Below are 26,120 nucleotides of genomic sequence, written 5' to 3' on the forward strand. Positions count from 1 at the left end.
TCTTGTCCTAATTTCCATAATTTATTTTTACTTTAACAGTGTTATTCATCTCACGGGATTTTCCGGGCTATTCTAGAGGCTGTATTCTAGAAGAGTTTATCCCTGACATTTCGCCAGCAGCTGTGGCTGGCATCTTCCCAGCACAGGCACCCTGAGGCCTTGCCATTCAACAACAGAACAACACACAGATTAACATGTAAATCACTTCCTCTCAACCAACAGTATATATACCCCACTCTCTTCCATGCCATCATTCTCTGAAGATGCCAGCCACAGCTGCTGGCGAAACGTCAGGAAAAAACTCTTCTAGAACATGGCCTTACAGCCTGAAAAAGCCACAAAAACTATGGATGCCAACAGTGAAAGCCTTTGACTTCACATTTCGCCGTGTGTTTTGAACCACTATTTATGTTTCTGTATTTCTGCAGCAAAATTGCTAATAATTTTGGCTGGCTCTGAGATATGCCATATATAAATTTGATTTCAACCATTTCAATTATTTCTTGGGACTGTTTGCTGGTTTTACATCAATGCTAGTCAAAGGCCATTTTTTGCACTGTAGCGTATATTTCTAGCCAGATGGTTGGAATAGATGAGCAATGTCTGCTTAAGAACCCAGAGGAGGTGCTGAAAAATACTTAAACTGAGAAGAGTGAGTGTTGTCATTCTGTTCACTATCCATGAGTAGCTAAGGCAGAATAAATTATGAGGAAAATACATCGTGCAACATGACAGAAGTCAGATAAATTTGTTTAATTATAGCCCAGCACAATTTATATCATTCAGAGTAGATCATTCAGAGGAAAATAAAAAATTGAAAGTGCAAGTTATATACATGTTTCATATACAAAATCCTGCTAGAGCAAGCATTTAAGATTATTTAGGAAACTCTGGCCCTCCAGATGTCTTTGGAACCTGTGAAAAAACTGCAAAATTGTGAGGCAAATTTATAATGTAATAACCACTCATATGAAAGGACTGAGAGAAAACAAAACTGTGTGTCCTTTTCAGAGTTGACAAAAGATTTTAGAAGTATTTGGTTATAGTTAACTTCCCAATAGTTGATTGCCACTAATGGCTACAATGTAAAGGTAGTGCTCTGATTTCCAATTTCTCATAAGTAACTAGTTTCTTCTCAGTTACTTTACGATCTGCAATATATAGTTGAATAGCTAGATAAGATGTAAACCTCTCATTTGATACACTGAGTGGGCATCAGGGGAGAATTAAAAAGCTAAACCGGAGCCACATATTTTGGCTGCCATTTTGGTAAGCCTCCAACATGGGAAGAGAAGGCAATTACCATAGCCTTCCTGAAAAATAAAAAATGCTGATTTTCACCAGGCTAAGTTCAGGATGCTTGCATGTGATTAATGCAGTCAAGACTTGCTTAAGAAGTGCTTAAAGTTTAACCCTTGAATGCCTGTGTTATACAAATCTAACAAAAGCCTGTTAGAGTTGTAAAATTCCTGAAACAGAAGAGATTGGCATGGATAATTGGTTAAGTATAAAATGGATAAGAATACAGTAAGAGACAAGATAGTAAATATTTAAAAACCTTTTGAAATTGCCTCTATAATGGCACTATCAAAAACTATGATTAGGGAAAATCTAATTATGATGGTACAAGGAGAATGTTACATGATAACTGGTTTAGAAGGCTGATGTTCTTACATGTATTACTTACTGCCAAAGCTGTTAAAGAATTGCATAGAAAGATAAAGTCCCTATTATTGTCCAGATGAATATGATGTGATGGCTATATAAGATGCCTTATAGTCAACATAATGGAATAATGCCTTACATATAATGTTATGGAATATACCTACGCTGAAGTTCCCAGACAATGCTATGTCTGTGATTCTCCCTGGAGGGAATGTGTATGTATGTGTACGTCAATGAACACTTATAATCAATAGCATAAACAATTACCAAAGGAGTCTTGAATTAGCTGAGAAGTGGTAAGGATCCCTGATCCCTCAGTCTAAGAGACTGGGGTGAGGAACCACACCTCTTTCACCATTCTTCATAGGTGACGGCAATATCAATGTATTAATAGTTCTCCACCATATGACAGTAAAGCAGAGAAATGATATTAAGGAGACTCGTGTACCAATTCCACCTCCAAAACCTCCACATTGTGGAACTCCCATTAGTCCCAACCATTGAATTAGCAGTGATGGTAGGAATTGTGGTCCAGCATCATTTTGAGGACCACAAGTTACTGATGTCTGAGCTAGGGCATTCTTCCCTACAGCAGTGAAAGTCCCTTTCAGGTTTAATCCTACGTGTTTACACGTCCAGATGCATGTACCATTAACAGAGGGAAAGGAACCCATTTTAAAATCAAGGGTGCATTCTAACTAGTACAGGTAGACAGAACATTTCATAGAATGTAGACATTACATTTTGTGCTCATCTGAAAATGCATGTTCCTAATATTAAAATAAACTTGTGTAAAATGATCGATTTGGTCTTCAACGCTGTGTACTTTCAATTTTTAACATCCAATTTTATAATTTTACTGAACCCACTATTTCCTTCTTCTTTGTGTTTCTTTGAAGACTCCCATTCTCCACCAGACATTAAACAGCCATGAAAGGGCATCCTTCACATTAGGAAAGTGAGAATTGCAAGGCTTCTGGTAAGTTGTGTGAGAAAGGCAGTTAATTCCTCCCTCCACAGCAATCAAAAAGGGTCAGTACACAGGTTTAACTTTTACTTGTGCCTGTGTATGCCTTCAGCAAGAAACCAGCCAATATTTCAGCAAATTATGTTTGCTTTAGAGATAAAAATACACATATGCACACAGTGTAAGCATTATAATTCAAGGCCTAAATGCAACTGCTAATTCCAATTAGAGTAGACTCTAGTTGGGACTTGCAACTGAATTTAGGGTTGTCATAGACAGAACTGGTATTTCAGCAATGTTTTGTAATTTCATAGTTACAGAATAAATTATAAATTCCCAGCATTTTTTGAGCAAATATGAATATCATTCATACACATAGTATAGTTAATATATACAGCATACTGAATATTTTCTTTTTTTAGTTCCCATCATGGTGAAATATTAAATATATGTATTATCCCATTTAAAAAAAACTATACTATTTTTCAGATAAGATAAATAAAATTAGCCAAAGAACTCAACCATCATGGAAATGTAAAGATTTTCTTGATTTTAGCCATGTTTCAGAAAATGATATGATCATATCCATATGTTTGATACACCTCTGCGCTTTTATTCCCCAAACACTACTTTCCAAACAGCAAACCAAACAGCAAATGTGGAGAGGACTTTCAAATAGTTGTGTGTGTGTGTCTGTGTGCTGTTTAGCCAAAGGCTACACGAATGTATCTGCAAGTTTTGTGCATGTTCAAGATAGCTTTTTAGACCATGCAACTGAGGAAATAAATGTAACTGCTATGACTTTCAAATATTTGCTTAAAAAATGAGGACCTCTTAGACAGCACTTTTTAAAGGAATAGTACCACCACCATAAAACTTTTAAAATCTGAGCTTACTATGTAATTTTATTATGAATATATAACCTCCCGTGGCAAAATAAAAAATACCACCCTTTAAAAAAATAAATTCAGAAAAAAAATGTTGAAACTTTTGAAATCAGATACACTGCTAACCATAAAAATTAGGTGGAGAAATATATTTACTAAAAGCATTTCTCTTCCATTGGAGGGGGTAAATGATGATAGAGAGCTTCCCATTACTGTTTCTCTGTATGGAACAGAAGCAGGCACAAAGTGATATTATAAATACAGTGATTATTGCCCATGCCTTAGTACAAGTCACAAAAAAATAGGTCAACTAATGTCTTCTTATTAATCTGAATGATTTTCCCCCCAAGATGCAAACTGGCTCTAACAATATGCTCCTTCATCTTCAATGGATGAAGGGATTATCTGAACTACTCAATGAGTGGATCACTTTGGCTTCAGAGATATTGATTAGCTACCTTGTATACTCGTCTATAAGTCGAAAAATGTATGCCCAAAAATTGACCCCAAAATCCCAGGTTGACTTATTTATGGGTCAGTATGGTAATGTGATAGCAGCTCTTTCAGATTTCCCCATGAGGTTGGGAGAGCAGTTCCTTTCTCTCTTGAGCCAAGCAGAAAGAGTCCTCAGTGGCTGATTGCCATTTCCTTAAGTATCCCTCTCCAACCCGCGTACTGGTGTCTCTGGAGTGAAGGCTGAAACGTTGAAGCAGACAGACTAGTGGGTGATTGATCGCTGCTTCTTTAAGAGTCTCTCTTGCCACATACATACATACACACACTGAAGGAACTGCCAAGTTTTACTCTTGACTTATCAACGGTACATGGCAAAATCCATAATTTTGGCCCCAAAACTTGCCCTCAACTTATACATGAGGTCGACTTATAGTCCAGTATATACAGTAGTTCCAAATTGCACATGACACATTATATACAATTTAGTCACTTACAAAGACCATATCATGTTCTCTACCAACTTTTTAGCCTTAATTCACCGTAATACAAAGACTACTTTGCCAGTATTATGAACAGAAAAAACATGTTAAAACTACAATAAAGGGAATAATGTATTACTGAAGACCTTAAAATAATCAAATGGCTTAAGTAAAATACAAAAATATTGCTTTAAAATATTTTGAATGCCCCATAGCTTTCAGAAGAACCTTCTTCTTTCAAGTATCTATATTGTTTCATGAACCAAGTGGGAAATAGCATGGTGCTTCTTTTTCAGTTCTGTCATCCAAATTCTACCAATAATTTATTAAATATCAGTGGCACTGAGAGAGAAAAAGCCACCTCAGCAAAGTATCTATGTTAAAACATTATTGTACAGTACTGTCATGCCCCAAAATAAGATCTTTTTGGGGGGGGGGGGGGTCAGCAGGGGGAAAGTCCTTAGAAGCATTTTAGGCCATCCCTGGTGAGAACCATTAGAAGAAGCAGAGGATTACCTCCCAGCTATTTGTACACATCCTCATCAGGCAGAATGTTTTTCTACTCCTTGTTTAATTCCTAGCACAAGATGTAGGAACCAATTGAACTGCACAGTCCAGCCTTTATCCCTACACACTTCAATCTGATCTAGGAAATACTTTTTAGCATCTTCTTCATTTTTACCAACAGTTAGTGCATCACGAATATATTCAATGTCTTCTTTGCTGGTCAGCTGAGGCATTCCAGTCATTAGCATCATAGAAAACAGGATGATGAGGAGGTTTGTGTGCTTCCGTAAGGCAAGATAAGCCCTCACGCAGATATCCTAATAGAAAAGACACAAAAGCAGACTAATGAAAATAAGCAAACATTATGAAGCAAAAGAACTAGAAATTCACTTAAGTTGGGACTGATTTTATGTGATCTTTTCCAGTCTCACTTCATCCCAGCTTGTGAAGTGAACATGAAACTGCTTTACCATGTCTGCCCTTGCATTATTCTATTTTAAAGGGTCCAATAAAGTATGATAGTACAGTACTGTGAAGAAGTGTTTGAAAGCCATGAAAAATGTAATCCTAGGAGGAAGTGAGCAGTCATATTGTACTAAATTTTGTTGCAAAGGGATTTAGAGATGGCTATTTTGTGCAAATGTTCTGCAATGGCTACTTTGAAAATTATAGAACTAATTTCCTTCCATTATGGAACTTGTTATTCTCTGGATTTTTTCGGCAACGAACCCTCAAACATAGTGAATTCAGAGACTTGTTCAAGGAAGTAGTCAGTTCGTTTAGGATGCCTCTTTAGTTTGTTGCACCTCACTACTGTTCTGCACTAGGTGTATGTCTGACACAAAATGCACCCACAAGTATCCAATAGCTGCATATTGCAGGGGAGTGGGAAGAGAGAAGTAAAAACATGCAAGTAGCCTTTCTTAAGGAGCTTTTTCTACACTTTCTAATATTTTCATTCTGAAATTACTGTTTCCATGGAGTTCCAGATTCCCAAGAAAACTGAATTTGAAAATCATCAACACAGCTGACAAAATAATTGTACACGTACATACAAACTAATTGTTTAAAGGAAAATTAATGCACTTGAGGAAGTAGGGGGTGGAAAAATACTGCCAAGATTAGTTAGCATTTCATATTCACAAAGAAAGCAGAAACAGAGCAGGCTACTTTCCTTTTTCAATACACTACCTAATTTTTTCTTATATTTGAAGAAATACTTTTCACATGCTATTTTTACATACAAACAGAAAGAGCAGAAGCCAATCCCAAATGGGAAGGGCTATAACATATGCTTTGTCATCAAAAGATCCAATGTTTAAATTCTGGCACTTCCAGTTGGGGGGGGGCCTTCTTAGCTGACACTTTATTGACAACTCAACTGGCCTCGTATCTCAATGTAATGCAGCTTTTTAGGTTCTAACACCCTAATACATGCACAGTACATTCTATGTTACTTGTATATGCTTATATTTTTATATCACCTTGCAGAACTATAAAGCATTATTAGAACAATGCTGGAGATAATGTACCCTCTGTCAGTTTTGTGATAAAAATCTGTTTCCACAAAGTACATGTAATAAAGGGCAGGCAGACTTGGTGTAGTAAGATTGCCCATTTAAAACACAGAACAGAACATGGTCTATTGCAGAAGGAACAATACACAGCCTTCAACCATTTGTTTTTTTTCTTAACATCATCCCTCTGCTTTCTCTTCCCCCTCCTTAAGATTAAAAAGGCAGGGATCTTAGAGGGAAAAATATTATGATAGCATATCTATCTAATGTGCCTCAGCTTGGTCTAAAGAGTTCACTTCTGTACCTGAAAATTTTGAAAGCGTGGACTTGTTTTCTTTCCAGAGGTTCCCATAACAAAAAGAAAATCTGGTGTCAACACAAAAGGAACTCGTTCCTTATTAATTCCAAGGAAGCTTTTGTAATTTCCAAGAATATGGCCGAAGTCAATGTGAAAGAGATTACCTTGGGAAGAACAAACCAATATGAAGCGGGGTGATGATTTTAAGAAATACATATTTACAGGTAAAAAAAAGTGATCCTGCACATACCTTTCTTTTTTTAAGGCTCCACCTAAGAATAAATTTGCAACTATGGACCCATTCACACTACACAATTATAGTGCTATTGTTGTATTTTAACTGCCAAGGCTGCATCACATGGAATCTTGAGGTTTGTAGTTTGTGAGGCACTAAGAGCAGTATGGCTGAGAATTTGACATGCCCCTTCCTAAAGTGCAAATCCCAAGATTCCATGGGATTGAACCAGCGCAGTTAAACTGGAATAGCAGTGCTATAATTATGTGGTGCAAATGGATCCTATGACTGCTTTCAAAAACTGTCAAGTCTACTTGAGCTTCTCTCCCCTTCTCTTCCCTTTAGTGGAACTAGTTTTCTAGTTTGACCAAGCCCTGAAACACACAGGCAAAAAAGAGCAACTTCTGGCTGCTTCAGGGGTGTGGTGTGCAGACGACACATACTCCTGGATCAGCATAAAGAGAAAAAGCCACTCCTTGCCAGTGACCTGTTTAGGGCTGTGGCAGTAGCCAGCTTCTGGACTGTGGCATCTGGTGACTGTAGGCCATGAATGATTGGGGGCTGACTGGGACTAGAGCCAGAGGCTGCTCCAAGCCGCCAGTCTGCTTCAGCCCCAAGTCTGCTTTTCTATAACCTAATGACTATGATATTCCATTATCTTCCCATTTCAAATAAATCAAAAATTTGGAAACAGATACAGACAAAGTTCCTAATCTGACCTGGTGAAACATAAAGCTCTGCCAGGCAACTGTGCTTCATTAGCCTCTCTCTGCATGAGCCATCTAGCTCCCTCCCCACTGGCACCTATCAGCCATTTGGTAGTCAAAAGAGAGGGACAGAGTGACCATACATTGAATGGCAGTATTTCTACAGCTGAAAAACAAAGGTGACATTATCCTGCTGAACCATCAGAAAACCTCAAGAGCAGGATACTTGTTCATGTGTCTAGCTGTAGAAACACAGCTGAATGTTGTCTATCCACCCTCTAAATAGCCACTGGGGGCAAGGAAAGACGTAGATGGTGTGAAAAAGGAGCTGTTGTCAGTGGAGGTGCTAGATATTTCAACCCATAACAACCCAATGGAATGCACACAGTTGTAATTTGAGATTACCCCCACATATGTCACCAACAGGATTCCAGTCATACCATTCTAAAAATATTGGTGACTGGATTTGTAAACAAAAGTATTTTTTCCTTCTCTCTGTGTGAGAAAAACATGGGTTTGTATGATTTGAGTGATTCAGCTTCAAGTGGGGGGAAAAAAGAACAGCTGGAGAAACACCTCTACTGCCTATAAGATCCTCAGCCGACCTTATTCTCCCAATTCCCAGAGCAGTTATGCAACTGCTTGAAATGTTTGTTCATTATTATCTTTTAAAGAGAGCTAATGGTTTAAAAAAAAAATAGCAAAAGCACACAGCTTTCCTGATGTGTGAAAAGAACAGGGAAATATTAAAGGCTGAAATGGGTGACTGAATTATTGTTAAGACTATCTGTTGCACAGCTGAATTCACACCAGTGCAGAAAAGCATGCTGTGAGTATTTCTGCCTTCATACAGATATCTTTTAGTAACTGTTTTCTCCTGAGCCATCTTCCACTTTCTACTTCTCATTTACAGACAGTTACTTTCTGTTGGATAAAATCATACCTGATTCCCTTCTTTAAAATGTTAAAAGCAGCATTTTAAAAAGAACTCAGTGAATATAATGAACAACCAACAATCCATTTTAAAGGAACAGCTGAACACAGGCTAAGTCAAAACTTCATGGAAACAACTGTCACTTTGTAAAATCAGCTGTAAAATCAACACTTACCTGCTTCTGTAATCATAATGTTGTCATTATGCCTGTCTCCTATTCCAAGGACAAAGGTCGCCACACAGTAACCAGCACAAGAGTACACAAATCTTTCCACTGCTGACTGAAACTAATAGAAGACAGACATAAGAATATTGAAGATTGTTAAAACTGATCCCTTTAATAACAATTTTTACCTATGCAAGAATATAATCCTCTCTTCTGATGAGTGATGATGAATGCAAAATTCTGCAAAATGTTTTCAACGAGTTACATAAAACCATCAGGGCAGTTTATAGTGATATTGATATTCTTGGATTAAAAAAAATTGTGATCATTGTAAAATCACTTTTAGTTATTGTCTTGTTCATTGCTGATTTCAACATCCCCAACATGCATCACCTCAGCTACTTTCATCCAAGGGAACACAGCCCACAACTTTAGAAAGGTTCCTGATGTATGACATATTTGACAGGAAAATAGGTAGAGGCTTCCTACTACATATTAATGCTTTTGGAGTGGAACACCTGGAAGAACACTAACTTGTAATACTGAGACTATTAAAGAAAAAAAAGAAGCACTAGTTTTGTACATCTCATAGTAACATACAACTCCATCCCACCCTGAAAACAACATTATATGGTGGTGGGAGAGAAAGAGAATATCCACCTTTTCTTCAATTACACATTTCTCCTTGAGCCACTGGTTTAGTATTTCATCTTTAAATGCTCCAGTGTTTCCAACTGTGCTTTGCTGGATTTTGGCAATTGTTGTAGCATCTTTTACAATTTCAATCATTCCTAAAGAGAAAAAGACTATCATTATCATTATCATCATCGTACCTGATGATTAGTTTTTACTTCAAAGATCGGTAAGGGGTGAAGCAGACAGCCATTTCAAACATCAAGAAAATTTGAGTAAGTACAGATGCAGACACAGAAACAGTGCATTTCAATCTTTAATAGTAAAACAATGTTTTAAAACTCCGATCTTTTAAAATCCACTACCTATTTTATTCCCTGTCGAAATGCAGCCGTATGGCAACAAACATAAATCTAAGGATTCTTCTTCCCAGATGGACTCCATTATCCGAAGTATCTAGTAAAAAAAACCACACATGGATAAATAAATACTTCATCATAACTGTGCCATTTTTAAAGAAGTTACAAATCTGTTTTTGAAACTGAAGAAATTATATCCATTTTGTAGAATAATCCTGAAGAGACAAACATACAACAAAGCTTAATAAATCTGTTTAAGCAGAATTCAGAATACAAAGCTAAAGGTAAAATATATATAAAAAATCTGGCTTCCATACACATATTAGTGTTGTCGCTGTTGTTTTGTGCCTTCAAGTTGTTTCTGACTTATGGTGACCCAAAGGCGACCCTATCATGGGGTTTTCTTCGCAGGTTTCTTCAGAGGGGCCATCTCTGAGACAGAGAGTGTGACTTGCCCAAAGTCACCCAGTGGGTTTACATGGCGAAGTCAGGATTCAAACCCTGGTCTCCAGGGTCCTAGTCCAACACTCAAACCAATGCACCAAATGGCTCTCCAAATACAGTACATATCCCCATATCATATTCCTCTCTGTGCATAAGACAATGATTCCAATACTATGCCTCACGAGAAGGGCTGGAGTTTGTCCTGTAAAATTAAGGCAACAAACTCAATGCATTCACACCAATCTAAGCCAGTGACATGTTTAAACCGGCTTCTGTGTGGCTAGGAGGCATGGTGTTTAGATGATGCACACCCCTAACCTGCACGGAAGCTGCACTGGGGTTGCTCCCAGGCCACCTAAGGCAGCCCAAACCCAGCCCAAGCAGGAGCGGATCTTTTCTCCTCCTGGACGCTGCCCATTTGGGATCACAGACAGGGACTGACATTGGGACTGCAGCATGTGGTTGCCGTGGTCCAGGAGCACTCCAGGTGGGAGTGGACTGTGACCAGTCCTTCCTGCACATCTGTTCCACCCCTAAGAGAGCCCAATGAAGTGATGTGGGGAATTAAATAAATCTGAGTGATGTGGGAGCAACATCATCCCAAAAAACAGCCGCCTTGGATCTCATTTTGGAAGAAAGGTGGGATATAAGTGCAATAAATAAATACAGTGGGCCCTTCCCTTATGTGGGAATCCATTCCAGACCCCCCCCCCCACGTAAGGGAAAAATGCGTATGCTCAAGCCCCATTAAAAATATTGTTTTTCCCGCCATGCAGCTTCAGTGTAAGGTGAAAGCTGCGTATTGCATGGGCACGTTGTAAATAAGAATAGGAAGATGCAGAAAGTTTTCATATAAACATCCATACTGAAAGGATATACCTATCCTGAGAGAGCATAGGAGAAGATGGAATGTTTGGAGACAACATAACTCGGGCAATCTTGCAATGACTACAAATAAAAGGACTCATGCCCATTATTCTGGGATGTGATTAGAAAAAAAAATACAACTGTCACTGAGTGCAAGACTTAAAGTTGCCACTAATTTAAAAGTAAAGAAACTTTAACTGCCCCAATAACAAAAGCTGGAAAAAATGTTACATTTTAAACTTTAGTTGAGTAGACAAAAAACAAAAGAAAAGCCAGGGTTAACTTAGGGTTTGTTTGTTTGTTACACAAATGCTTATTTAAAAAACAAACACATAAAGCAATACCACTTGTTAGAACATCATCCAGCCGATTACATTTAGGACTGAAAAAAGAAAAGTCACCCAGCTGTCCTTGCTTGCATACTTTGTTGCTTTGTTACTGTTGTGTAATATCATGTCAACAATGACATATAACACTCTTTTGTAGGATTTTCTTAGCAACTCTTTTTAGAGAGGAAGTGTCTTCCTTTGAGGCTGAGAGAGTATAATTTGCCCAAGGATACCCAATTAGATTCTATGGCTGAGTGCAGATTTGAACCCTGGTCTCCTAGAATCCTAGTTCAACACTCATACCACTAGACTATACTAGCTCCCTATACGTTGCTTTTAGATATTTTTTAGTTTAAAGAAACAAAGTTTTAAACTTAGTTTTCAAGAAATTATCATGCAGAAAATACCTGTAAAATTAGCATGTCCTGCCGCAGATCATCCCCATGCTTGAAGATGATGCCAATCGTTTCATTGGATAGTGATGTAGGGTCTGCACATTTGAATTCTAGCCAAAGAGGTTTTTTCTTGGATGCCATTATTTTACATTTTTCTATCTGCAAGACAACGCATTCATATATTTCTTTACAGTCATAACTGATGTCTAAAAATTATAATATGTAAGTTGTTAAAGTTCTGTGTCCACGCTCAGAATAGATACCATGAAATAATAAAAACTTCCCTTAAAATTAATGTGGCTGTAGTCTAACCCATAGTGAAATGTATTAAGAGATTAAGCCCTACAGTTGGAAAAATATTCCCTTTCTCTGTCAAAGGGACACATTTTTCTGGAAGAAGATTAGAAGTGGCAATCATGCAGCCTGAAAGCTATATGTAGCCTTTGGAGATCCCATTTGGCTTTTGGACTCACCAGAGATCTCATCAACCACCTTTATTTTAAATAAATCCTTTATTTAAAACATGACCAAAATGACAAAGTGGTGTGATTTACCATTCTGGGCCCTCACCCCATCCTAGCCCAAAAAGTGAAAATCACTTCCAAAACTGAACAGAAATGAATGAGCGCATCACTTCTGGTTTCCAGTGTGACTTTAGTGGGGTCAGAAAGAGGCCAAAATGCCCCCCTAACCCACCATGCATGTCCATGCCTAAGCTAAATCCAACATTATTCCTATGTAAGGTAGATCCACTAAAATCAAGGGTACTTCAGTTGTGATTTATCAATTTTTTCTAATTTCAATGGTCTCCTATCAGCAAGGCTAACTTTAAATTTAATGCTATGATTGCAATCAATGTTGTTCCTTTCAGCAACAGAACACTATGTTTTACGATCATTTTTCTGGTTGCATGCCCACAATACACCTTAGTATCGCTTCTTCTTTGATCCTTAATCACTTCCAGGCACCTAGTAGCTCCAAGCATCTACTCAGCTTCACAGGTCTTCATTTTTAATGCTATGGTTTGTTTTTTCCATTCTCTCATCTGGGAACAGCCCCATAATGAACACAGTGGAATTTACTTCAGTAAACATGCTGAAGACCAAGTTTTAAGAGAAACAAGATTTGAGATGAGATGAAGAAATGACTAGAAGCTTGCATTGCAGCAACTAAATCATATTGCACCCAAAACAGATGAATATATTCCCTACTGATTATTGAAGTAATCGGGAGCTAGTGACCTCACTGTAACTTGGATTCAGTAAGCCTAGTTTGGAAACATTACTTTTTTGGACTACAAAAACATCCAATTGACTACTTGCTGGCTATGGGGATTTGGGGAAATTACAGTCCAATTAATTTATCAAAGGTCTCTCTGTATATGTTATGATTTGGAACTTCCTAGCACATATTCCTCTGTGGTCAATCTCATCTTCATCTGAGAAATTAAAAGGATCAGAAGCAGAGGCTAAAGAATTGATGCTTTTCTGAGAGAAAATCTTTTCATTTCTAAAGGTTTCTTCTCCTCAACACAATTTGGGGACCACTGGTTTAAAGAGACATTTGGGAATGTAAAGAAAAAGTGCTGTAGCTACATACAAGATTATTCTGAGCTTCCTTTTAAAATGTTTATCTATCACAGCCCCAATTGTTTTTTTAAACTCAAGAAAGTTTCATGGAACATGAAAAGTTCCATTGAGGAGTTGATAAAAGAGAAATGCTTAAAGTCATATACATGTTATCACAAATCCATGACTTGCAATTTCAGGACTGGAGGAATAAAAAAACCTGCAGCACCATATTTCCTGTTCAGTTGGCCACCCACTCTTCCATGTTATAGAAGCAGCTCATACAAGTCAATTCATCAACTCCCTCAACCAAGATTTTTCACTCCTTAAAAACACTGTGCATTCTCTTTTTAAAACATGTTTGTCACCTCTGCCTTTTTATGTTGTTCAGATATTACAGTACATATTTTTCCATGACTCTGTATTCTCCTGGTTATCATACTGTGGTTTCTATTTTGTCTTCAATCTTATTGGCACTCAGCCACCCGTTACAAAAGGAATAATATTTACCACAAGTGCTCCTGCTTTCAATCCAGGGTCATATGGAACTCTAAAGCATTCAGGAAACTTGTTGTCCTGTAGTTTCTCAAGCTTTTGTTTGAGCTGTGTGATTACTGAAAACAGACAATTAAAGAAAGATTCAAAACTCAAAAACTATCAGCCTAAGAGTCAGTCGGCAGTAAATGGATTTTTAATTGTTTTTAAAATTGGTATTGTAAGCATTTTTCAGTTTCTATTTTTGGAAGCTGCCTTGGGTCCCACTTTGGAAGAAAGGTGGCATATAAATGAAGCAAATAAATAAATAAACAATAGAAAGGACTTCTTGCTTTCATAATATGCATGCAGCACAATTTTTCCTCTGGTAAATAAGGTCTGCACATTATCTGACTAGAAGGGGAACAAAAGGAAACACACACACACACACACACATCCATGGCAGGCTACATCTGTATCCATGGTTAAATCAATCAAATCTATTTTTGTACCAAAATCTAGTTGACAATCTATTCAGTAACTGTTCAGAATATTAGCATCTTGTCTGACTTGACAAACTAACAAGCATCTTAACTGTATTTCAAAATTAGGGCGTTTTCATTAAAATTACTATCATTATACTTATGTTTAAAATAATAATCAAATTAAATTATAATGATAGCAAAATATAATCAACAATTATCAGTCAAAGTTTTAAACATATTATCACTGCAGTTTGTTATTGTTGCTAACTGCCTTTGAGTCGACCTCAACTCCTGGTGACTCTGTGGCTAAGACATCTCCAAGGCCCCCTGTCTCCATTGCTTTGCTGAGGTCCTATAGGCTCAGGCCTGTGGGCTCTCTAATCAAGTACAGTCATCTGGCATATGGTCTTCCTTTCCTTCTACTGCTCAAAATGGAGGACATTTTGGAATTCTTCCTAGAGAGAAGATTGAAATGTAGGTAGGGTTGCCATAACTGTCTTCCACAAAACCTGGATGGAGTGGTTGGATGTCCTGCCCCTTCCTGGCCTCCCAACCAATCAGGAAGGCTTCCAGCTGCAAAGGCTGCTAAGGCTTGTAGTTGCAGGAGGTACTGCCCCTTCCTGGCCTACCTACCAATCAGGGAGGCTTCCGGCCAAAGGAAAGTGCAGGACCTCTGGCTGCCAAGGCCACTAGGGCTTGCAGTTGCAAGAGGAACCTGATTGGTTGGGAGGCCAGGAAGGGGCAGGACGTCCAGCTGCGCTTCCTGCTGACTGAGACAGAGGCAACAAGCTGGAAGAGGAGGCCCAAAGAAGGAGGATGTGGGCTGGAGGATGAGGCGGCATGGGGACCAGACAAGAGGCCCAAACCCGTGAATGTCCCGGCCAGAATCGGGACATGACAACCCTAAATGTAGGGTATGTCCTGAAAAAGGGGGAATCTGGTCACCCTGTGCATACTATCAACTTATTCAGCCCATATGCAAAAAATATTGTTTGCAGAGGACTAAAGGTCTGAAGAAGGAGCATTAACAACCTAAGATATGCAGATGACACAATACTACTGGCAGAAACAAATAAAGACCGGGAGCAATTACTGAAGAATGTCAAGGAGGAAAGTGCCACTGGTAGGCTTAAAGTCATAGTAAAAACTAAACATATTGTAGATTAGAATGTAGTTTTAGGAACTGTACATACCTTGAGGAGTGACATCATACTTTTCAGCAGAAAGTGACTTTATCTCCATGGTCACTTTTTGTAACAGTTCAATTACTTGAACCTGTTTCAAGAAGTCTTGCAGCATGGCTTTCCCACAACCTCTCAAATAAGCTTCTAGGATCACAGCAAATCTCTGCTGATAATGCATGGACTGTGCAATCTCACTTCTCAAAAACCAGAACAAAAAGTGTCCAATTCTTTTGTTCTATGAATGAAGAGACAAAAGTCATCAAACAGGAAAACACATGTCAAAATTAAATGGATCTCCCAAATCCATCTGATTTTGGCAAAATTCATAAATTTCATCTCATTTGAACAAGAACTTACTCTTAAGCCTCGTTTTAGAAGAAACCGGGCTAATGCACTGTCATGATAAGGTTCAAATTTCACAGCCTGAAGAATAGATAAGAAAAGTGGAAACAAGTTTGAGCTTTCTTATTATCTGAAATAAATCCGTACAAAAGACAACTTTAAAGGCAAACAGTACCCAATGAGATGTATCATTCTGTCATTTGGGAAGATGTTTCCTAATATGATACAATTCAGAGAGAATCCTTCACAAAACTTACTCAACCAATTCCTCTACTAATATTCTATAGTTCTTCTGTTACTTTTTCATTCTAACTCATTCTATCTCTGTGGCAGAAGGAGATATGCTTGAAAGGGATGGAGAATACTGAACTCTAAATGGTACATAATCTGATATGAATTGTTGACACACAATGTTTACGCTCTCTCTTTCTCTAAGTGGTTTTAGATGTTGTGATTATGCAGGGGGAGAAAGGAACTATATGTAATTTCCTGACTCTCAATGTCTTTCTAGATTACCACACTACACTCTTATAGTGATGCTATTCCACTTTAACTGCTCTGGCTGTCTCCTGTTGCATTCTGGGATTTGCAGTTGAGGGAGGGGCATTTAGAGTTCTCAGCCAGAGAGTTCTTAGGCCTCACTGAACTACAAACCCCAGAATGCAACAGGAGGCAGCCAGAGAAGTAAATGTGGAATAGCAGCACTATAAGAGTGTAGTGCAGTAATCCCCTTTGTCTCGTAAAGATCTGCCCCATTAAATACACTTAAGTCATAGAGGCATAAGGCAGGGGAAGCCTCAGGGGAAAGCAATGGCAAACCTCCTCTGAACAAATTTTGCTGACCCCATGATAAGGTTTGCCTTAGGGTTGCCAAAAGTTGGAAATTACTTGAAGGCACACACAACAACAAATTACTCCAGTTTTACTCATGACATCACTGAATATGTTATGTTGCATATAATAAAGCTGGAGAAATTATCTCCTTACTAAATCATGGAACAAATATATATTGCACAACCAACACATACTGTAATACTTCTGATGTACCAATTCCAAATCTGGAAATGACTTCTTGAGCCTGCCAAATAGAGGTATAACCCCAAAAGTATTTTCCCCCCCATACTCTGACAAGTTCAAACAAAAAGGAATACAAAAATTTATCTGAAGATGCCAGCCACAGATACCGGCGAAACGTCAGAAACAAACTCTTCTAGCCCGAAAAACGCACAAAAAACTATAAAAATACAAAAAGATGTCTAAGTTTAAACCAGGAACTTGCTTAAATATGAAGCGTTACGTGTCAATATGTGGTTTTTGTCAAGCGAACTGCCAGTACAATCCTCCTCCTCCTCATTCCTTTACTAGCAGAACAGAAAAATGACAATGGAGCTAGAACCCCTTCCATTCCATCCACAATTTAGGTGATCATCTGGTCTCTCTAACAAGAGAAACATTCCTAGCAGTCTAATCCTGGGCTATACCTGTGCTTCCACACTTTCTAAAACATATTGGAGAGCAGTGTTTATATCCTTGTCCTAGATCTTACTTACGGCTACATTCCAATTGGATGAGCTGGTAGTTTATTTAGTATTTCAATGTATAAACTTTTCTCTACTCACTTGTAAGTTATCACCTGTGACCCTGCACATCAAGTATCATTAATCCTGCAGTGCTTCATACATTTTCAATAGAGAAATGTGTGGTTTCAGATAATGGAGTCTCCCAGCTTTCATTTACATACTGAAGGTCATATCTTTTCTTATCTTTCAAGTGCCAAGTAAGAACTTTGCTTTCAGATGTTCACCAAGTAAGAAAATTATAGATCTTATTACTACTGAATAATATAGATTATTTGCTAATTTCCCACATTTAGATTCTTTGATAAAATAACCTGTACATAAACATTATTTCCTAAAAGCTCCATATATGTACTTCTGCAAAGTATTTGGCTTCATTTCAAGTAAAAGGAGAGTACTAGTACAATTATGAAATCTAGTTTGTACTGTCACTAGCCACCTGTCTAGGGGTGAATAAGAACTGCCTGCAGATGATAAAGAAGCAGTGATGCTGATAAAGGGATTGGATCAGATGAGTGGGTAAGATATATGAAGTGAATTATAAACTGTTTCTGAGCCCACTTTAAAGCGCCTGCTACAACATTTACAGCTTTTAGGGCCCTAAAAGCCATGTCCAGGTATCTGAAGGACTTCTATATATGCCCATAACCATACACAACCATAGTGCTATAATTCAACTTTAACTGCCATGGTTCCATTCTAAGGAATCATGGGATTTGCAATTTAGGGAAGGGTATTTAGAATTATCTGCCAGAGAGTTTTAATGCCTCACCAAACTACACACTCTAAGATTCCATAGGATGTTACCATGGCAGTGTACTATAATTGTATAGAGTGAAATGTCTGCCCACATATGGGTCTGTCCACTTATTATGAGACGTGGAGAGACCTCTGTTCCACACCCCACCTTTAGCTAGACTAGTAGAGTATGGACCTACAGAAGCACCCAACCTCTGGAATTCCCCACATTATGAACTCAGTCTGATCCATTCCATCCTTCTCTCTTTTTTGCTGAGTACTAAAGCAGTCTGATCTACTCTGCTTTTTCAAACAACTGATGAACTCTCTAATCTTAGTATTCCACTTTCTTATACTGCTAATTTGATTGTTGAATTGTTACATTGATTATGTTTTTCACATTTTAATTTGTACACGTTTTCCATCCCAGGGGCATTCCCTGAGGCACTGACCTAACAGAAACTCCTCTTCTCTCCTCCTCCCATCTTTGGGTAGGATGGAAGAAATATTTGGGAAAATTATACCAAAAGGAATATTCTTGCTAAATTAGAGAAGCCTTAAATATAATTTCTGAAAACTAGACCAAAATACCACCCCGAAGAGATCAGACATGACTTCCCTTTTCTGTTTCCTGAGTTCTCTGACTTGTTTTGACCTAATTTTTGGCAGTAAGTGAAGGACTGGGAGGTTGAGGGTTTTTTTTAAAGGCAAGTTGCTGCATCTTTTTCACAATTTCTTTTTGTCAGTTTGGGGCATTTTTAATTGTCACTCAGGTAGGGATTGAGAGTTAAGGTAGGGATTGAGAGTTCCCTACCTTACCCCCAGACATTAACTAATCTTTTTTTTTAAAACCTTCCAACAATGTCCTTAGGAATACTAATGCAACACATATAGAGCATGTAGGGCCTACATTGTAGGCACCAAGGGGCGAAACAGACCACCCCAAAGGGGTGGCTTGAAGCTCCCCCTGAGAAAGCTGAATTGGGACTGTGGCAACCACACATCGCAGCCGCAATCCACCTTTTTGCCAGCACAAAAAGAAGTGGCAAATCGACACTCCTTTTTGCGCCGGCAAAAAGACTGCCTTTCCCACCCCGTCACAGCTTTACGGTACTCCTGCGGCATGCAGCATATAAATCCCATTCTGCCAGAGCACCTGGAAGCCAGCCCACATATTGTCAACTGGGTGGCATGAAGCCAGCTTCCGGGCAGCTTCAGGGTATGTGGCGTCAAAGCGCCACACTATGAAGCAGTCTGGAAGGCAGTACAAATGGGCCATCTGTTTCACCTCAGAGTACTAGCTCAAACTGTTCGGCCACTCTGGCCATGGTGACAATCTAGTGGTAACCATAAACTACAATTTTAGGTTTGCTTCATGCATGTATGCTCATTGAATGTCAGCTGCAACTTGAAGTAGCAATTTGCATTTATGGATGACCCATCAGATAAGAATGTCCCTATCTCCTGTTGCCACCTCAAAGATAATAGGGTCAGCTGCTAGACAGCAAATGTTGTTGAATATTCTTAAGATAGACATGCATATGTATATCAGCTCATTGCTTATTAATGGTTTTTGCTGATATGACATTATTATAATACAGTTAGTGGAATCTGAAAACAAACTATGTTTCTAACGTCAGAATGCTCCTGCAATCAAACACATATACCAAACGCCAGATGTTGAAGAATGTACATCTTACCTGAACTAGTTGCAAGAGATAATGAAGAACATCATCATCATCTAAACTCTCTAGTTTTTGTACTGACATGGCTCTCACATTTTCATCTGAAAAGTTACAGTCTAAGAGTTGCATTGGTAATCCAACATCCAAAGTGCTGTGGTCCCAAGCATCTCTTTTAGCTAATAATTGGTATGTTTCTGCTACTATTTCTTGCTGTCCCCATTTCACTGAGCTAAGAAGCTTAGGATATGCCTTTGGATGCTTTATGCTTTCATATCTGAAATGCCACAGTAATTCTTTGTCTTCAGGAGTAAGTGGATTAAGCAAGTCGGTGGCTATGATCTCTTCAAGCTGTTTGCGCAGTTGGTTTGGCATTTCAGCTCTGGTCCTGTCTCCTTGTGGATCAACTGCTATCTTGTGTTTAGGTAAGGCAATTGGGTGGCAGTATTTGTCCAGAACAATTGAGATAGCCATTGAATTCTCTTTATCTGGATTGGTGGCTGAGGTAAGCTTATCAGCATTTATGCTCCCCTGCTCTTCCCCTTTGCCTGAAATTTTCCACATGTGGAGCACGTAATCACCAGTCCGAAGCAGGGAGCGGTGGTCGATCAGCAAAATATTTACATAATAGAGAAGCTGGGTTTTGCATTTAGAATCTGGACTGGGGGAATCATGTGGCTGGAGGTTAGCCTTAGTGGATGATGCTGGTGCTTTGCCACAAAATACCTGCAGAGTCAGTAATGCACCTTTAGGTAAATCTTTAATCTTGATATCAAACTCAAGCCAAACATTCCACAGGACTTCTTCATTAAATGGCTTAGCACTAGTTCTTTTCTGTGAAAGGAGCTGCTGCCCATGTTGAATATTAGCCTCAACAAACACAGTAAGGTCTGTGTTTCTTGGTAGCACTGGGATATCAATGCCAATTATCTTGACCCGGAATTTCCTATTGCAGTCCCACAATGATATAGTGAATACTCTCTCATGATCTTTGCCATCTATTGTCAATTGTTCATGAAATCCTGAAACTCCAGTGCAGTCGTCTACCAAGGGCCATTCCTCTTTTTGCACTTCATCCTGGTTTGGGTCAGGTGGATCATCCAAAACAAGATGAATTTCTTCCCCATTTTTAAGGCTCTGTCTTATCCAGTGGAAATTTCTAATAGGTGTCTCTCCTACAATATATTCATCTCTGCCACTTACCCTAAGGACAAAGTCTAGTTCACTGTGATCTTCAGGAATATTAATCAAAGATTTCTTCTTTGCCATTTTTGTGAAAAAGCTCTGAAGGATCATATCTGGAGTGTCATCACTGGCCACTTTAATCTTCTGACTAGTTGTTCCTCTATGGATATTTATAAAAATATTATTATTGACAATTCTACTAAGCAAATACTCTGGGAGTGGTTTGGATGTAGTCCAAGGGTGCAATGAATATAATTTTGGATCTCTGCAAGATACTTCAATTGTTCGTGGAGTGACTAATCTACGGCGAGCAAATTCCAGCTCATCATCATGCACATTACTTATATCAGTGACATCATAGCCAATCAAGTAATTGAGTTGCTTTTGAAACTCCTGAACTTCCTTTGTGGGTTTTTGCTTTTGGACCACATGAATTTTCCCAACCTTCTTTTGTAACACTTTCCAATACAATATGCAGTCTAGTGTCTGTATTATTTGATGTTTGTCATAAATTTCATACCACTGACCCTTCTTTTGGTAGTGAAGAACGAACTGATCTGGAGTGAATTTATGGTAGTATTCTGAGTTCTGATTCCGCTCTATTGCTCGCATCCAAACTTGTGCTTTCATCTGTTCTACTGTACAGTTGCTGGCTATATCTATTAACATGTTGCTTGTGGGCAGAACAAATTCAATGGTTATCAATTCTGTTGCAGACAAACTGCTTGCTGTACAGTGTGGTTTCATCCTCCTTCTCCTCCGTTTATTGTCGTCTCTCATAACAACAGGTTGTTCACTCCTCTCCAGCTCCATGCCAGAGGGTATCTAGGAAAATACAGAAAAGGATTAGATCATTTTTGTTTTCTGTGCACAGTGTATTTCTGCTGGATTTTCATTAAATGCAATCATCAAAATAATTTTCACATATTGGTAGGCAACATGAACAAGCAAAACTTAAAGCCTTTTAATTCCCTTTGATTTTCCCCCTTTAATGCTAATTGGATTTAAAACAGCTTAGCCTAAATCCAATTGTTAGTCTCAACTTGAATAAATCATTGCATCAATGGGAACTTGGTAATTCAGCACTTAAATAACTTTCACCAATTTAGTGTTGGGACTAACAATACAATATCATTTAGACTTTTAACTTTGGGGAATAGTGAGCAAATACAGCCGTAGTGTCTGAAAATATTATTATATAGTCAGAAGTTTGTTCTGCTGGTGATCAGAACACAGCAGGATGCTTCCAACCCACTGCAACCAGCAATTTCTAGTGTCATACTAGAGAACCCTGGTGGGAGTGGGTTGGAAATGTCATCCTGCTGCACCCTGATAGCAAGCAGAACACATCTCCTTGACTCAATGTGGCTGCTGGCTGTTAAGATAGGTTGAGGGGAAACTGTGATCATGGCTGTAGTGAATATGGAGCATGGCTGAATACAGAGCAGTTACAGATCTAGGTTACAAATACGTACATACAATGCAGGATGCTAGGTAAACTTTGGAATTATTGCTATCTTTTCAAGTGCTCAGAATAGCATGCATAGGGTACCCATCATTAAGGTGATCTGTGTTTAATTTTAAATATACACTTCATTAGGCACCTCACAATTGTATTTACTGTTTAGCAGGATCAATTTCCACCATCACTACTGCTTTTTTCCTTCTGGTTTTTCTCCCCCCCCCCTCTGTCCCACCACCTCCACATGTATGTCTGGTGGGAACGCAAGAAAAGGCCTTCTCAGTGGCTAGCTCTGGGCTCTGGAACTCCTTTCCCAGAGAGGTTAGACTGACAGCCTCCTTACACTCTTTCTACACATGGGTGAAGACTGTTCTGTTTTTACAAGTCTTTGAGGACAGACTGTTTAGGTGGGACTGTTGGATTTTCTATTTGTTAGTTCTGTTGTGCTATTGTGTTCCTTATGGTTTCTGTTTTTAACTGGTTCTAATTTTTTGATAATTTAATTACTTTTTAACTTTTGTATTTTATGATTTTAAACTATTTTTTCACATCAGTTGTACAGTGCCTTGAGTCTCAAATTGGGGGAAAGGCACAACATAAAAATATAATCATCTTCATCAACATCATCCAAGTTACTATACAAACGCTTAAAGATAAAAGTTTTAAATTATAATAAAAACAGTAAGTGACTTACTAACAATCCATTTACTTGTATATCATCTACTAGTATGCCATTTACATATACACTGAACTAAGAAAAATTCTAGGAGCTCATCCTGGATGTATCACCCAGGCATCCATAACTTTGATTCTGACTTCTGAAGTACCAATGGAGATAATTAGGAATTTAAAGTATGTTTCCAGCTTCTGAATAAGAAATTATTTCATGTCACCAGAGCTCATGCAGCCATGGGTGGGAGTCCCATACAAACTCTGCCTCCTGAACCCTATCAGTCCTCCAACGGAAAACAGTACAATTTGTTTTCAGATGGAAAATAGAAAATTTCTTGAGCCAGGGAAAAAAATTCTGGGGGCACAATTTTATGTCCTAGTAATTTTTTGGGACAGGAGCTAGCCCAGAATAGCAGAAAATTGCTCCCAAATCACTCAGAAGTGATTTCTGATTTCTGGAATATCATTCTACTTATCCTACATGGTTGCAGTAGGGTTAGGAGGAGCTGAAAAGGAATGCAGTCGATCCTACCCAAGTATTAGGTGGTCATCCCTTCTGAAAGATTTGTTCAGAAAATCAGAAGCATAAAGACAAAAGCATAATTTGAATTATCAGCATAATGTTACACCATAAAATTAAACAATTGCAATGATTTAATGTATGTCATACTAATAACTCTCACTGTACTTTTTGAAGTTTACTACTCTCAAACTGCTTTTCAACATTCTTATTGTACATTTTAAACTGGTAATAGTTTCATTCCATCTTAAATGTTGTTATTTTGCATATTTTAATTATATTGTATTTGTTATAATTTGTAAGCCATGCTGAGTCTCAGTTTTGGAGAAAAATAAATAAATGAATAAAATGCAAGTTAGAAGCTATATATTTAATTAATTAATAATTTTATTGTTACACACTCTCAATCCTCAGATAAGTTTGCCTTGTTGTTGTTGTGTGCCTTTAAGTCATTTCCGATTTATGGTGACCCTAAGGTGACCCTATCATGGGGTTTTCTTAGCAAGTTTCTTCAAAGGGGGTTTGCCATTCCCCTCTGAAGCTGAGAGAGTGTGCCTTGCTCAGGGTCACCCAGTGGGTTTCTTGGCATTGGGGGGATTCGAACCCTGGTCGTAGTCCAATGCTCAAACCACTACCGCATGCTAACATACCAAAAATTAATGATTAGCTATATATTTCTATACTTCAAATAATACTAATTATGAATTTTTAAAACAGTATCACAACCAGAAGCAGAGAGCTGAAAAGACATTGTAGAAAAATGTGTACTGCGTACCAAGCAATTTTTAAAAATTAACATAGTTCAAATTGGCTTTGATAGATCAAACCCAAAACCCATTTAGTCCAGGCTAGTAGAAATTCATAAGCAAAGAAAGCTAGTAGAAACTCATAATTTGCCCCCAGGAGACACTATCTTCATCTTATCTCGTTTATACAAAAATTATTTCTCACAGTTTAAATTCTACAACATCAAATGAAATGAAAATTAACGGACAAAGACAAGTTCTAATTTAGTGTTCCCTTAACTCATAGGAAGTCTGTTATTTAACAGCAACATTTACATTAAAAAAAATTACATATACAAATCCATATGACAACCCCTTCCATATCTTGTTACCAGAAAACGTTAGAATAAGGAATGAATACAAAAAGCAAACATCATCATTGCATAAATCTTCGAACTTTTTTTTAGTTTTCCTAAGTGCCAAATAAAATAAAACAAAAAGATGCAATATTTAACAAAAGATTACCTGGTTGCAAAGTAGAAACTGAGCAGCTGGAGAAGATTCATTTGTATAGCTTTTTAAGCCTACCTAAAACAACAACCACTCACAACAAGAAAAGTTACTCGTGTAAGATGTTCTGCTTTTCTTGTTTGCTCTGATAAACAGATGCAAAGGAAGTGCTCTAGAACCAGGAAGGAAATTTTAAACCACTTGGTTATAAACATGATTGTGTTTTGTTTTTTTGAAAAAAGCAGTCAATGGTTTTCCTGTTAGAGCAGTCAAATACTTACGGTAATGGTAACCAGAAAAAGAGGAACACTTTTTTTGAAACATGGGTGGGGCACATGATAAAAGCTGTCCCAAAAATCAAGAAATGAATTCTTAAGTATGGAGAAAAATTGTACAAACTGCATCATATTTTGCACTGTTACTAGTTTAATGGGAGGCCAGGAGCAAAGAGTGCATCAATCCAGGGAGGAACACAATCCAGAGTAGATACAGCTTTCCTCCCACTACCTGCCCAGATCCACTTGGGCTGAATGCCATTTTCAAAGAATCTTCATTGATCCATATTACATTTATGAGACTGAATGCACTTTGCCCTATCATCACAACAATTCATGAAGATGGCTACTCTGTTGCACTAACAGTGTGGTTTTGGGAAATTGCCAAGAGACTTATTCCTCTTCTATAGCACTTACAACAGTGAACTCATGCAACAACCTGCACACAATTGTGTGGAAAAATTTCTGCATACTCTTGTGTTAAGTCAATTTTTTTTATCGATGCCAGAAGATAAAGTCTAGAAGGGCAGAAGACTGATCTCAAGATGCCTGAAGAATTTGTTAAGAACTAATAACTGGGTGAGAAAATTACAGGATATTCAGTTTAAGAAATAAATTCATTCTTCTTTTAAGTAAACTGAGGGGCCTGACTTCAAGGGAATCTTGTAACTAATAAAACAGGTGGGAAAATAAAGCATTAAGAATATTGAAAATGGACCAAATATCTGAGGAATGCTCTTCTGGGCAAAGAAAAAGGATGGAAGTCCTATAACAATTCAAGTTCAAACCATACATCTTTTGGTGTTATATTTTGCAGCCTTTGAATACAACTCATGTGCTTCCAGGCAGAGAATTTTTCAGTTACAGGCATCTGGA

General features: G+C 38.1%; 1 protein-coding gene across 6 annotated transcripts in view; it reads right to left on the reverse strand.

Moving 5' to 3' along the window:
- Nucleotides 1-738: 738 nt before the first annotated feature.
- The window catches only part of PIK3CG (phosphatidylinositol-4,5-bisphosphate 3-kinase catalytic subunit gamma), a 35,701-nt gene continuing 10,319 nt past the window's right edge, over nucleotides 739-26,120 (reverse strand). For 3 of the 6 annotated variants that reach the window (XM_042468433.1, XM_042468431.1, XM_042468427.1), the window contains 10 exons: nucleotides 19,914-21,905; nucleotides 15,914-15,979; nucleotides 15,566-15,791; nucleotides 13,924-14,027; nucleotides 11,858-12,004; nucleotides 9,817-9,907; nucleotides 9,479-9,609; nucleotides 8,828-8,939; nucleotides 6,783-6,940; nucleotides 739-5,278 (listed from right to left, as the gene is read on the reverse strand). In XM_042468433.1, coding sequence (XP_042324367.1) covers nucleotides 4,997-5,278; nucleotides 6,783-6,940; nucleotides 8,828-8,939; nucleotides 9,479-9,609; nucleotides 9,817-9,907; nucleotides 11,858-12,004; nucleotides 13,924-14,027; nucleotides 15,566-15,791; nucleotides 15,914-15,979; nucleotides 19,914-21,893 — 3,297 coding nt within the window. In that variant the 5' untranslated portion in view covers nucleotides 21,894-21,905 and the 3' untranslated portion in view covers nucleotides 739-4,996. Of the gene's footprint in view, nucleotides 5,279-6,782; nucleotides 6,941-8,827; nucleotides 8,940-9,478; nucleotides 9,610-9,816; nucleotides 9,908-11,857; nucleotides 12,005-13,923; nucleotides 14,028-15,565; nucleotides 15,792-15,913; nucleotides 15,980-19,913; nucleotides 21,906-24,984; nucleotides 25,126-26,120 lie in introns of those variants that run through there. The other 3 variants (XM_042468430.1, XM_042468432.1, XM_042468434.1) reach the window with 3 other exon arrangements.

Source organism: Sceloporus undulatus, chromosome 5, assembly GCF_019175285.1.
Source record: "Sceloporus undulatus isolate JIND9_A2432 ecotype Alabama chromosome 5, SceUnd_v1.1, whole genome shotgun sequence".
Classification (NCBI taxonomy): Eukaryota; Metazoa; Chordata; class Lepidosauria; order Squamata; family Phrynosomatidae; genus Sceloporus; species Sceloporus undulatus.